The sequence below is a fragment of the Amblyomma mixtum genome, chromosome 1, assembly GCF_055824585.1.
Source record: "Amblyomma mixtum isolate Tamu chromosome 1, ASM5582458v1, whole genome shotgun sequence".
Classification (NCBI taxonomy): Eukaryota; Metazoa; Arthropoda; class Arachnida; order Ixodida; family Ixodidae; genus Amblyomma; species Amblyomma mixtum.
In genome coordinates, this window is record NC_143012.1 from 209,172,355 (window position 1) to 209,186,543 (window position 14,189).

The window sequence follows — 14,189 nt, forward strand, 5'->3', positions numbered from 1 at the left end:
TACCCACTACCGGTATAATATGTACAGGCATTGCTCTGGCCCGGGGCTCCACTTATTTAGGGTGAAATGGTTGGGAAGTGGGTCTTTGGTCCAATATATAGTAGACCAAAACACCTTGTGCCATGGTGCTCTTAGGCGACATATGCAGTTAGGCTACAAAAAAAGCATCACAACACTTATTTCGGCGTCGGCTTCGGATCATGTTGGCCTTTTTTTGACAAGAATGGACACTAGAAGCATTTCGTGCTTTATAACGCCGTAAGAGAAGGTGGACTCTTGGTGCGCGTCCTTTCTCTATCTGATAAGAGCACTACCGCGTTGCTGCCATCACGTGACTATGCACTGCCATCAAGAAACTCACCGGTCTGCTTTAGATCTTCTTCCTTCCCTTGCCGGGTGGCATCGCAGAATTGCGCGGTGTTTTGGGCTTTCGTAGCCAAGGCTTTGTTCCACTCCTACAGAGTGAGAGGAGCACAAAAAGAGCAACGTGAGGACAAGTAATAACAAAGCCAAGTGAAGACGAAACTGCTGCACGAGACTGCTAACGTGACAAAAATTGGCTTCAACCTTCAGTAGACAGCTGCTGCTGCGCCCTTCCCTTCGTATGCAGCGCTCGCGAGCGCCTGATTTTTTGCTCACGGATTTCCACTACATAACCGCGGCTCTTTTGGTCTTGGAGACGCACTGTAAAACAAGACCGGGACAAAACCACTCTCTACTTCTAGCTCTGGCTTCTCGTATGCTTGTGTCACCTCGGCGAGGTTTGAGCCGCTTGTAGCCGAAAGGAGAAAATTCGCCCTCCTCTCGAGCGAGGTGAGGCCTGACGTGATGCTCTGTGATGTCGGGGCGTGAGAGCTGCGCAGTTCATCCCCAGCAGGGTAAAAAAAAAGGATAATACGCCGTCAAGAGGCAAAGCGGGTGGAACTAATGGTATTTTGTCGAGATTCTGATAACAAATCCGGCGCGAGAATGTGGCCACCGTTTTCAACGAACACGTTTTCCAGGTTCAATTCAATTCATTCATTTTCAACTCAAGGTTGAAGGCCCGCACGCGAAAAAGCTGTTTTATGACAGCTTGAACAGTGTCGTGAGGCCACTGCACAGCAGCAGTGGTCACAGAATAATTTAGATTGCAAGTTCACTTCTTCAGACATACTTTAAAATATATCCAGAATACAATAATTAACAAAAAATAGTTACGAGTGAAAATTGCAGGCAAGCGTTCTGCTTCAAGTCACAATGAAGACGAAAACATTGCGGAATTCGTACATGTCAACCTGCCTCTAATCCTGAAATGGTACATAGGTAGATTGGTTACAAAATGCTATCGCAATTGCTTTTTATTGAAGGTCTAAAAATATATTTGCCTCTTTTTATAATCGTTAAAATGAAATTAAAGCAGGCATTGCGGGGACTGACAAACAGTAAGTAGTGTGGTACAAACCACTTGTCACGGATGTGTGTACGACCATCGTTATTTGTCACCTGTTCCTTAGTTCAGATCTTTCCGTATGGTTGCCTTTCTTCGCGTGAGGAACAAAAAAAATGGCTGAGGCTTAACTTGGTTAACCCTGGTCAGATGCGAAGCATATTGATGGCTAGGCTTGGTAATACATGGCTTTCCTTGGTTGAATACTTGGTCATTTTAATACAACCACTAGAAGCTATTCGTCGTGGGGGAAGACAACGGCATGGCTACAGCGGAACGCCGACTAACCCCGAGACGCGCGTTGGGTGAGCGCCTGGATTGCCACGGAAGCCGCGTCCGCCTGCCCGGTGCAGCGAGCGTTTCACCTACACCGAGTGTGAACGCGCGTTCGAAATGCGCGGGAGTGTGACGTCACCATACCATGTGATTCACACGGCGTGCAACCGCAGCGACGGCACAAGTTGGAGCCCCGTTTCTCCACTGTCGTGACGTCATCGTGTCACGTGGTGTGACGTCATGTATCACGTGATTTGGAGGCGCACAACCACAGCGACGGCGCGAGGTGGACCCCCGTTTTTCCACTGCCGTGACGTCATCGTGTCACGTGGTGTGACGTCATGTATCACGTGATTTGGAGGCGCACAACCACAGCGACGGCGCGAGGTGGGCCCCCGTTTCTCCACTGCCGTGACGTCATCGTGTCACGTGGTTTGACGTCATGTATCACGTGATTTGGAGGCACACAACCACAGCGACGGCGCGAGGTGGGCCCCCGTTTCTCTACTGTCGTGACGTCATCGTGTCACGTGGTGTGACATCATGTATCACGTGATTTGGAGGCGCATAACCACGGTGAAGGGCTGAAGTGGTAGCTAAAGTAGTATGCTTCGCATAAAATAACAAAACGTGAGTAAAAATTACAAGGAACTTTAGCGGCTGAAGTGGTGAAAGGAGAAAGCCTGAGTGCTGCATTCTGCTACGCGATTGTTCACTTCACATTCTGTTGATGCATTAATTAACTGCCAATTAATGACGCTTAATCTTTGCCTTTAGGAGTGGAACGCAACAGCGTGTTGTAGCGCTGCCAGGGAGTCCACAAAATGCCACCACCCGTTCGGTGCGTTGCGTTGTCCTTTGAACGCAACGCTTTTTGAGGAAAGGAAATGGCGCAGTAATTCTCTGTCATCTCGGTGGACAACCGAACCGCACCGTACAGGAAGGGAGGAAGTGGGAGGCAAAGAAGAGAAAGAGGGGCCGTAATGAAGAAAATGAAAATTGTGTTCTGAGCAAAGGAAATTACGCAGTAACTGTCTCGCATATCCCGGTGGACAACAGTAGAAAATTGTATTTGAGGAAAAGAAATAGCGCAGTAACTGTCTCACATATTTCGGTAGACATCAGTCAAAATTCGCGCGCAGTGACGTCACGATCGTTTCGTTCAATCTGAAACGCAGATAAATTTGCTAACATGCCTTGGTCACGACAGTATCAGCCATTAAAGGAAAAAATGGGCAACGGCAAGGCGTCGGCATGCGTCCTAACCGTTAAGCCGCAGCGGCCTGCTCGGTAACCTACCAGAAAGTTCATGGCGGCCGCCTTTGGAAATTTCTCCGCCTTGCCGGTGGCGATCATCGACCGGAATTCATTGTGCTGCTTGAGGAGCGCTTCTTGTTCTTCTGGTGTGAAGCCCTCGGCAAGGATGTTGCAGTCCACGCCCGAATCCCGCGGTGCCAAGATGGCCAGGAGCTCCTTGAACGACGGGAGATGGACTGCCGCCGCTGGTTCCGCGTTGTTGGCCGCCGTCACCAAGGCCAGGAGCAGAGGCCAGGATGCATCCATGACCGCCATAGCTGTTGCTTCTTCATCTGAAGGCTCTCGCGCCATGCGCGTGTTGCACGGTCCGCGTTGTCCTCTTTTTCTTCTTCCCAATGTATTAGGCCTCTTGAGCGTGGGGTGCGTGCCCGAATTCCCGGTCTGGCAACCGTGTTCCTACATAAGCGGAACGCAAAAAAAAAAAACGCCGTTGTATTTTTCGATGTCAGTCTATGTTGAAGAACTCCAAGTGATCGAAATTTATCTGTGATATCATAACATATTCGCAAGCGACATGTATAGATTACTTGGAAGTGGGAGTCTCAACTGACGCGATAATTTTACTGAGGAAAGGAAAACATAAGGCCATAGAAGCAACAGTAACTGGGATGCCGCGACAAGATACCTTCTGAGATAGTAATGGCGCACACTGCACCGCTGGAGGATTGCCAGGCGAGGCCCAGCGAGAAGTGCACTGAAATGGAAGCCAGGGGTAGATCACATTCCATGGTATATATTACAGGTCAGCGAGAAGGAAAATCCGCAACCAGATAAGTCATTCACTAAAGAAGAACAAATTACAATGAGACGCTCAAAGACAAATATTTATTTACAGATAAACTTCAGGAGGTGAGGTATGAGCTGACCCAGAGGGGGTCAGCCTTCACAAGTACTAGGTGGAGGTCCCTAGTTCGGGACCCCAGTGCCGTCGGCCGCTGCCCGGGCTCGCGCGACCAGGGCCCATTGGGCCTTCTCTAACCTGCAGGCCCAACGGGCCCTGGTCGCGCGAGCCTGGGCAGCGGCCGACGCCACTGGGGTCCCGAACTAGGGACCTCCACCCTGTACTTGTGAGGGCTGGCCCCCTCTGGGTCGGCTCATACCTCACCTCCTGAAGTTTATCTGTAAATAAATGTTTCCCACCACCACCACCAAAGACAAAGAGCTACCCACACCTTGGTTTAATGAACAAGATACATCTACAGATTAGTCAAGATACATGCCCATTTTGCGGAGCGTCTTCGGCGCATTAAAATGTCGAGTAAACGTGGTTTCAATGAACCACAAACCTGTTTCACAAAGTTTGCGCATCTCAGAGAACGAAGCAGTATTGGAAAATCCAAACACGGCACATGAGCAGTGAGTGCAGGCGTTGTCCGACTAAAACCTCGACGACGAGAGGTTCCTGGTCATTAGGGCCCGAGCGAGTGCACCTCCAATGCAGTCTTAAACGGGGCGGGGCACTCCGCTCATCCTCCACCAAGCTATCAAGCCCCTTGGCAGGCGCCGGGTAGAGGCAGTGGCTGTCGCAATAATTAATTAGGATTTCGCGGAACCGCAGAAGCGGTTTATGAGCTTCTGAGCCAGGTGAGCTAGGATGAGGAGCCCGGTGTGTGAGCGCTCGGGCGAGTTGAGCCGATGTTGAGCCGGCGCGGCTTGGATGGAATCCGGGTATCTCCGGCTGAGTAGCCGAGCGATCTACCGATTAGTCCCTCCGTGCAGGAATCTTCCACTCGTACAGGAAAGTGTGTTTATTAAGGCGAAAGCCTTTAATGCCTCATCGTTGTAAGGAGGAGTTTCGACAAAATGTCACGCTTTTCAATTGGTCGAAATGGTCGTAACGTCACAGTGCGCGAATTTCAAACGCGGCCAATTTTACTTTCGCTAGTAACCATGTAACAAAAAATAAAGAACAAAAAATCGGAAAAGATATTAAAAACAAACAAAAAAATGTGAAAATAAAATTAAAGAAACGAAAAGAAGAAATTTAAACGGTTAGAATAAAAATAAAATCAATAAATAATTTGAAAAACTACAAAGAAAGGAATAAAAATAAAGAAATCATTGCCAAATAGTGCGCCAGGAAAGGCTTTCGCTTTGCAGCACATTAGAGAGCCAAAGTGCCCCCTGAAATTTTTTCAGGCCGCCCTGAAAAGAGGGCGGCCTGAAGGAGAAGGTGAGCTGCGCTGAACCGGATACACCACTTGTAAAGACATTTAAAAAATTGTAGGGGGCACTTACACTCCGTCTGAAGTGTATGACGTGATAACTTTAACGGGTTATTACCCGTATATGCAGAATTGGTCATTCTCTACTTCAAATTCATAGATCCCTAGGAGTCCTCATACAACTCCTGACGCAGTGATGCAGCGGCTAAGCAATGTGCGATCTAAGACGCTGCATTAGTCTGCCACAGCCCGATGCGCTCGATTAATAGGCAATGCGCGCTCCCCTTCGCCGAGACCGTCAACAGCAGAGCAGCTGAACACAACCCTAGATATTTATCAAACTTGACAAGCCTCCGAATGAGAGCGAGGGCGAAGATTGTCGTCACTCGGGGCTCTCTGGCTGCGGCGCGGCCCCGCAGCCGCTCCGCTGCCCTGAGCGGTTGTCCATGTAGTACTTTTGCGGCCGATCGTACATATTCATTATCACCGTCATACACTTAAAAGCCAAAGAGACTTTACATAACGTGACTATAAAGCACTGGCGATGTGCACAAATCTAAATGGTTATGAAGAAAAGAAAGGCACAGCAAATGTCTCGCACCGAGCGGACCCCTGAGCCACACCTCGGGGGAAGAGAGGCAGAACAGAATGAAAGAAATGAAAGAGGAAGAGGCATCGTAATGGGTGCTCTGAATATCTACCACATGCGCTTCTTTAATGTGCACTGATATCGCACAGCGCAAGCGTGTGTCCTTGACTATTGTAGCGACAGCTACACTACGTCAGCCGCTTCGCGAAGTCAGCGTGGCACTACCGCTCCACCAGCTGTGCGCATGCGTGGAGTGACGTAAATGCCCGCAGCTGGCAAGCACGCCGCGCGCCTCGACGCTGCTCCGACGGCGGAGCAGACGCCGCCCGCCTCGTCAGTTGTGCGCATGCGCGGAGTTGTTGTTGTTGAAAACTTTTATTGTCCAACAGGTAAGGACCACACTGCGTGGGCCGCTCTCTCGCCCCCCTTTATGGGGGAGGGGACTTAGGAGCGGCCCAGCCGCACGGGATGGTCGGATTCGATGTTGGCCGGGTTGGTTTCGGCCTCTTCTGCCAGTTGGACGGCGGTGAGTTGGAGCTCAGGGTCGGAGCTCCGCAACAAGGTTTCCCAGGCTTCCCTACTGCTAACGTTTTGCGCCCTGCCTGGGGAGTAAGTGCACTCCCAAATTATATGGTCGAGGGTTCCCCTCGCCCCACACTTTTTACATTTATCGTCCATGCAGTCCGATCGGATATGTTTATTTAGTACTGGGTTTGGGTATACTCCTGTCTGCAGGCGTCTCCAGGCCGTCGCCTGACTCCTATTTAACGCCGTGTTTGGTGTGGGAAAACACCTCCGGCATTGCCTGTAGTGTTCTGTAATCTGTTGATACGAGATTAATCGCCCTTCTCTATCATGTTCGGCCTGAGCCGACCCATCCTGTACAGCTCGGAGGTAGAGATCTCGAGCTGCACTGTGGGCCGCCTCGTTACTGCTGGCAGATTCGTGCGCCGGGGTCCAGATGATGTTGATCGTCCGATCAATCGCTCCCTGTGTTAAACTTTTGGTGGTGAGGGGGTTTACCCTCCCTCTACTGAAATTTTGGATTGCAGTTTTACTGTCGCTAATAATGTATCTAGCTTTGGTGCCAGCGCAAGCGATCGCTGTCGCGGCTTCCTCCGCTATCTCGGTTTCTTTCCCTAGTATGGTGGCCGCCGTGATGAGGGTGCCCCCCCCCCCCCCCCCCCCCCCCCATCTACCGCCGCTAGGGTCAGGTATCGACCGTGTCTGTCCCCTGCCGCATCTACGTAGGCGACTTCATTTCGGGGTTTGCCCCGATAAATTGTTTCTCTCGCTTCCGCCCTTTTCTGTCGCCTTTCCTTATTAATCTCAGGGTGCATGTTTTTGGGTGGGTGCGCCCTGATTTCCCTGTCAATGTCGATCCTTTCCTTCAGCCCCCTGTCTGTGGCAATTTCAATATTACTGAGAGTAGCTCTTCCCACTCGCGTCGAGCTGAGTCTTTCAAGTTTCGAGGTTTTAACCGCTTCCGTGATTTCTGAAATCGTATTGTGCAGTCCTAGAGCCAGTAGCTTCACCGTCGATGTACATGTTGGGAGCCCTAGAGCCTTTTTTACGCATTTCCTGAGGAGCGGGTCTATCTTGCTGCTCTCATCTGCCTTTAGGTTCAGATATGGCGTGGCGTAGCCCACTCTACTGATGATGAAGGCCTGTACCAATCTCAGGGTGTTTTTTCCTTGAGGCCGCCTCCCTTACGTGAGACCCTCCTGATGAGGTTTAATGTCTGGGTCGCGTGGTTTTCTAACTTGTTAATTGTGATCGTGTTTCTTCCGTGTGTTTGTAAGTGACGGTCCAATATTAATATTGTGTCTACTTTTGGTATCTCCCTTCCATCTACGTACACTTGTGGGTCAGAGGGAGGTTTGTTCCTGAGTGCTTCGTCATTATACACGAAGATTTCTAATTTTTCAGGCGAACATTTAAGTCCTCTGTCCTCCGCGTACTTAGAGATGACGTCTGCTGCCGCCTGCAACGTTTGATTGATCTCTGCGTCGGTCCCTCTGTTGATCAAGAGGTTGATGTCGTCCGCATACAGGCTGTAATTTAACTTGTAGTTCCCAATTTTTCGCAATTCCTTCGGGAGCCCTCTCATGGCCATGTTGAAAAGGGTGGGTGACAGCACCGATCCCTGAGGTGTCCCCCTTTTATCTAGCCTGATCACTGCGGATTGTATTTCCTGGAAAGTTATAACCGCCGTGCGGTCCGTTAAGAAATTTCTGATATAACCATAGGTTTTTAGCCCTATTCCTGCCTGCTGGAGCCCCTCCATGATGGCTTCGTGCTTGACGTTGTCGAAGGCCTTTTTTAGGTCCAGTCCCATAATGACTTTCGCATCTTTGGTTCTGGAATTAATGACGTTAGAGACGTTAGAGCACGCAGCTGTGTGCGCGCCGCGCGCCTACAATACGCTAGCATTTCGAGCCTTCAGCGTGGTGGCGCCGTGGCTGGTCACGTGGTTGGTCACGTGTTGCGGTTTCTGGCGGCGCGGCGCGCCGCCTAAACCAACGTTTTTAGATCCCTTTCAGTTTGCAAGCTCCTTCGCGCCGCGCCCGAGAAAGCGGCCCCCGTCCGCTTCCACTCACCACGCGGCGCTGCTGTCGCTGTCGGCCCGGAGGCGCCGGAGCGCTCGCGCTTGGCAGTTGCTGTGACAGCCTGTTCTCATCCGCGATAACATTGGGAGCGAACACGTCGAACTCAAATTTGCTGCACTTTTGGAGCTGTCACGTTGAAACTTCAGCCTCATGGTTAAAGAAATGTTTCACCTGGCTAGTAAGGGTGAGATAAAGAGCAGGCTGATGCCAGTTCGCAAAAAACCAATCGTTTGCATTGCGCTTTATCGCATCACGTTTGCGACGTTTAGCGCTGATGATATGCGTATGTTGGAGTAGAGCTATCAATATTTCTTCGGGAGAATGCACGAAACATTAATGAAAGGATAAAACTAGCGATGTTCCGCTTCTAGATCAGTCACGAAATTCCGGGCTATATTATCAACGAAGCACCGCACATGCGAGCAGCATTTTTCACGTTCTTTAGAATTCCAATTTCAGAGAACACAAGTATAAATGCAGACACACTTAGCTGGATGCAGGGAGGGAATAACTATAGAAGAGCTTTTTATTTGCAATGATAGCACAGACAGGAGCAGCGTACTGCACTTTCATTTTTAGAATGTTAATTTCATTGAACACAGACAAGCATTAAATGCAGACACACTAAGTCGGAAGCACGGAGGGAATGGCTACTTGAAGGCGAGCTTTTTTATTTGCAATGACAATATTTCTCTGTTCTCTAGCCGACGGTTCACGTCTCTCGCCTAGAAGTGGATGCGTGTCACTATGACAAAATGCAGCACTTGGCATGTAAAAGTGGCCATATGCTCTGCACATCCAAGCCGAACAAGGTTTTGCAATTCAAGCTCGTCTAGCAGCTCCCAAAAAACGTCCCTTTCAAAAACGGGACCTTCCTTCAAAGAAATCAGGATTGCTTTGTTTACAATGTTGGTAAACTCTAGCATCTTTTTGGTGGGATGCTTTAAGCACCCTTGCTTGAAGCTTTTTTATACTGTAAGATAAGCGTCACTGCCAACAACTGGCACAGGACAGCTGATATCTTCCATGCTGATATCTGCTGGCTGCTCCAAATCAGGCGGCGGTGACCATGGCGTAGACGCGAAGGGCCACGCTGGTCGGGCAAACAGCGTGGCGAGCGCCACCGCACGGAAGGAAACGGAAAGGCGACAATCCGCGCACCGCAGCTTTCAAACTGAAAGGGATCTAAAAACGTTGGCCTAAACTGAGTGGGGGAGGAGTGGAGAGGGAGAGAAGGTGGGAGAGAGTAAATCCACATCCAGGGACGAAGATGAAGAAGGAACCCCCAGCGAAACGGAGCGGCGGAAGTCTGACTTTTCAATTCGACTGAGCGAGTTCCACTCGGCCAGCTGTAGCTATCGCGTCATTGCAGGTTGACGAGAGCTAGACCACCGCCAATTTTTTCTCATCAATCGAAACTGTCCCTCTAGGTGGTCGAGTGCTATGTTCTGTCACGCGCTCAGTAACCGTATTCACGTGGACCAGAAGAGCACACAATGAAGACAATGCTGATAGCGCGCGTCACGCGCACAGCGCCGCAGGACTGGGCAGAAGAAGCAAGAGCTATGGCGACCATGGAGGCGACCTGCACTATGCTCCTGGCGTTGCTGACAGCGGCCAACAACGTGGAACCAGCGGCGGCGATCCAGTTTATGACCTTCAAGGACCTCCTGGATATCCTGCGGCCGCGGACCTCCTACGACACGGACTGCGACATCACCACCCCAGGGTTAACACCAGAGGACGAGCAAGAACTCCTCAAGAAGCACAACGACTTCCGGTCGAGCATCGCCGGCGGCACGGTGGACAAATTTCCAAAGCCGGCGGGCATGAACATGCTGGTAGGTTAACGTACGAGCCGTATGAGTGCGTAGCACAGTACGCGGTGGACGCTGCCTTATCCCTTGCTTTCTGTACTCCGATACTCTGCTGTAGGGAATGCCAACTCTTAAGGTAGGCGCCCACTCTTCAAAAGCCGTGTGTTTGATTCATTTTTCAAATTATCTTTCATGAGAGTGCCGATTCTTGTTTGAGCGAACTGCAACAAAAATTTGGTTTCTAGTTAACACCACTATGCAGGCAAGCTTGCAACGCCCTACACATCATGCGAAACTGAAAGTAACAGTTTTTCATCCAAATGAGAACGTAGTTTTTTTCATTACCAGTTGTTTTCGCATTGGTATTGTAGTTTAGGTCTTTCTATGTTTATTTTTTTTATTTTATGCTTAAAGCCCTCACAGAAGCGATGCAAGACGTTTCAACACATTTGATGGCTGTGTCAAGATACTAACTCTGAAGTTTGCTTTGTATCATGACATGTGTCGTTTCTACAACGGTAACAGATGTACGCTAGACGTTTTGAAGCACATTGGGATCAAACCTAGTGCGCACACAGAGGAGGCTCTATCGAGGAATACAGAGGAACCAACAGCGCAATTTGGAAATCTTCCCATAATGTTTCTCTATGATCTTCCTTTTCGTGTGCTGATGCCGGAAAACTTGAAAAAAACACAAGGAAAAGTGAGCTGCCACACGAACAAAATCAAGAAAACAAGATCAAAGAGGGGCTCAGCTACAATTATGATGGAGTTTAGCCACCTTGGACAATGGTTTATGACAGTTGTAGTTATTCCTAATCTTCACTCTCATTTTTCTCGAAACCCGCTTTTTGCCATTCCTTCTCACGCGAGCAATCTGAACTTTATACTCGTACAAGTGTGTTTATTGAAACTTTGTGCACTTCTTTTATACGAAGCCATGCAATGAAGCACAATGAATGAAATGCCGCAATCTTTTTTTACCGCAGCATTTCTTACGAAAGAATGTCTGTACGAGAAACATGTTTTGTAGTTCCCCAGTGACACAATAGCAGTTCATGGTATTGTAGTTCATTTCATTCATTGCATATATCCTTTCTTTATCTGTACAACAGCAAAAGCATTTTGACTTGCAAAGAACAAAATTAGACTTAAGACTCCTGGCGTCAACCCATAGTTCGTACTTATGGTTTTAAGGTTTATGGAGGTTTCACGTCCCAAAGCTACTGAGGCTATGAGGGTCGCCGTTGTGCAGGGCTCCGGAAATTTCGACCACGTGGCATTCCATAACGTGCACTGACATCGCGCAGTACGCGGGCGCCTAGAATTCCGCCTCCATCGAAATTCGACTGCCGCGGCAGGGATCGGACCCGCATCTTTCGGGTCAGCAGCCGAGCACCATAACCACTGAGCCACCACGGCCGCCCCAGTGGCTCCCCACTTGAAATTGGGCGGGCCTGCCCCTCCAACCCGCCTATTCCCCCCATCCCCAACCCAACCCGGGAGGACTGGGAGACGACCCTCTTCGGTTGCCCCGACTTACAGGCCCAATAAGCCTTAGTGGGGCGCGCCCGGGCGGCGGCCTCCGCCACTGGGGTCCCAATCTAGGGACCGCCACCTAGTGCTTGTAAGGATCGGTCCCTTACGGGCTGATCCAAACATGCCTCCGGTCCCTTCCTAATAAATATTTTCAAGTGGCTCAGTTATAGCGCTCTGCTCCTGGTCCAAAGACGCGGTCTCCATTCATGCCACGTTTGGTCGCATTTCGATGAAGACGAAATTCTAGAGGCCCGTGTGCTGTGCTCAGCCAGATCATCACGCGCGTGCGAGCTGTACATATGTAAATATGTTAATATGTAAATAGCCTTATTACAGTGCACCTTTCTACTATCCCCTCACTCCTTTCGTTTCACCTCTACACACTGCCTGCTATCCTTTATTTCCGCTGCCCCAGCTCAGGTGCTTCCAGCAGCGATAGCAGATACCGGGGCAAGCAAAAAATATTTTCCTTCCATTTATCATGTCATTAAAACCACTCACTACTAATGCTGCGGAGCCCTTTACGACTGCGTCCCTCATGGGCTGAGTCTCTTAGAGACGTTAAACCTTCGTAAACTAAACTAAACGCTAATACAAAATCTATTTCGCCTTTAGTCTTTAAACATTGTGCTGATGCTGAGAGAGGAGCGACCATCTGGAGGAAAGTGCCGAATAAGCCAGGAGGTGCTCCGAGGTGGTTCATAGAAAGCGAAGGATGCAGCAACAGTTACCCCCCGCGGTGGCGGCCGTGACTCAGTGGTTAAGGCACTTGCCTACCAAGCCGGAGTACCCGGGTTCAAACCCGACCGCGGCGGCCGCGTTTCGATGGAGGCGGAACGCAAAAGCGGCCCGTGTGCTGTGCGATGTCAGTGCACGTTAAAGATCCCCAGGTGGTCGAAATTATTCCGGAGACCTCCACTACGGCACCTTTTGAAGCGAAAAGCTTCACTACGCTAGTCAACACCACGCTTCGCGTGAGCCGGCGTATGTCGGAGCAAGAGTGACGTCACGCACGGCGCAGGCTACTGGGCAACACCCTCAATTCTTTAGAGGGTGTTGGCGCAGTGCGCATTTGAAAGGAGGGGCATATAAGGCGCGCTTGCCCATAGAACAGGCGCACGCTGCCGCACGCTATGCGTCATCGTTTGACGTTCGCCGCAAGCGGGTGTTTATCGCGGATCAACGCATCTTTTCGCTTCGAGATATCCATGCTTAACCTTAGCTAAGCCCCAGCCAATTTTTATTGCAAAAGCAATACTGCGCTCATGAACGGCCTTTCGCGTAGCGGCGGCCGGTAGCCACGTTTGACCTTCAGAATGACCTCTGACGTCATACCAGGGTGACAGATTGGCTACCAAGTCGAGTCGTCGAGCAGCGGCGGCCGGTAGCCACGCGTGACACTTAGAATGACCCCTGACGTCATACCATACCAGGAGCGAGAGACGGGCTACTAACCCGGCTCGTCGCGCAGCGGCGGCCGGTAGCCACGGCGCGCCGCGCTCCTCTCGCTAGAGGCGCTAGTGACGTTATAGCGTGACGTCATACCAGGAGCGAGAGACAGGCTACCAACTCGGCTCGTCGGGTAACGGCGGCCGGTAGCCACACGTGACCTGTAGACACGGCGCACTGCGTTCCTTCTTTAGACGCGGCACGTCGCGTTCCTTCCGTTAAGGCGCCAATATAGTCCGACGTAACGCAAGCGAGCGCGCACGCTGCGCTGCGTTGGTGAAAACAGCTCCGTCTATAGTTTGACGCACTGCAGCGGCCAACGCAACCGGCGGCTGCCAGCGTGCCCCGACGAGCCCGGCGCAGATTTGGCTCCTGCTCCAATTGCGCGCCGGCGCCGCCGACCGCGTCGACTCACAATGCATCGCGCGGAGAAAAATGGCGGATGCCAGCGCGAGCGGCGTGAGTGCGAAAATCTTTCGCACATACATTGAGCGCCTGCGCTTTCGCCGCAAGCGGTGGACTAGTAACACGAGAGCAAGTTTCTGTCGCGCGGATAACACCCTAGCCATATTTCATATAGTAGCCGCAATGGCGTGAATGGAGCGAAACGGATGAGGCGACGCGGAAAGAGGCGCGAACGGAATTCAAACTACCCGCCGTCGACGATCGGCGCGCGAGTCGGCGGTCGTTCTGCGCATGCTCCGAAGCGGCGCGCTGCGTCTGTTTTTTACCCTCGCACGCAGGCTGCGGGCGCGCTCCTACTCTCGACATCGGTCGCCATCTGTCGGCGCGCGCCGCCCGAGGGACTGCGGGTGGCGCCGGCGCCGCGCGTAGAACGCATGTTTACGTGTTCGCTTCTGCCGTTGTTGTGCTCCATCAGCTAACGTATGAGGGTGTGTGCTGTGCGTCACTACTCGCATTTTCCCTCTTCCAGACAGTACTGCGGTTGTCTTGTGCGCAGTTACTCGTTAACGTGACATCCGAGGGTAGTCGACCAGG

General features: G+C 51.0%; 2 protein-coding genes across 4 annotated transcripts in view; one reads left to right on the forward strand and one right to left on the reverse strand.

Moving 5' to 3' along the window:
* LOC149370730 (scoloptoxin SSD43-like) overlaps positions 1 to 14,189 on the reverse strand; it is a 49,427-nt gene that overhangs the window by 26,759 nt on the left and 8,479 nt on the right. For all 3 annotated transcript variants that reach the window (XM_089562965.1, XM_089562957.1, XM_089562972.1), the window contains 2 exons: positions 3,005 to 3,418; positions 362 to 455 (listed from right to left, as the gene is read on the reverse strand). In XM_089562965.1, the coding sequence (XP_089419091.1) occupies positions 362 to 455; positions 3,005 to 3,313 (403 nt within the window). In that variant the 5' untranslated portion in view covers positions 3,314 to 3,418. The remainder of the gene's footprint in view (positions 1 to 361; positions 456 to 3,004; positions 3,419 to 14,189) is intronic.
* LOC149370731 (CRISP/Allergen/PR-1-like) overlaps positions 9,933 to 14,189 on the forward strand; it is a 31,555-nt gene continuing 27,298 nt past the window's right edge. Inside the window, exon 1 of the mRNA XM_089562979.1 lies at positions 9,933 to 10,226. Within this exon, the coding sequence (XP_089419105.1) occupies positions 9,951 to 10,226 (276 nt within the window). The 5' untranslated portion in view covers positions 9,933 to 9,950. The remainder of the gene's footprint in view (positions 10,227 to 14,189) is intronic.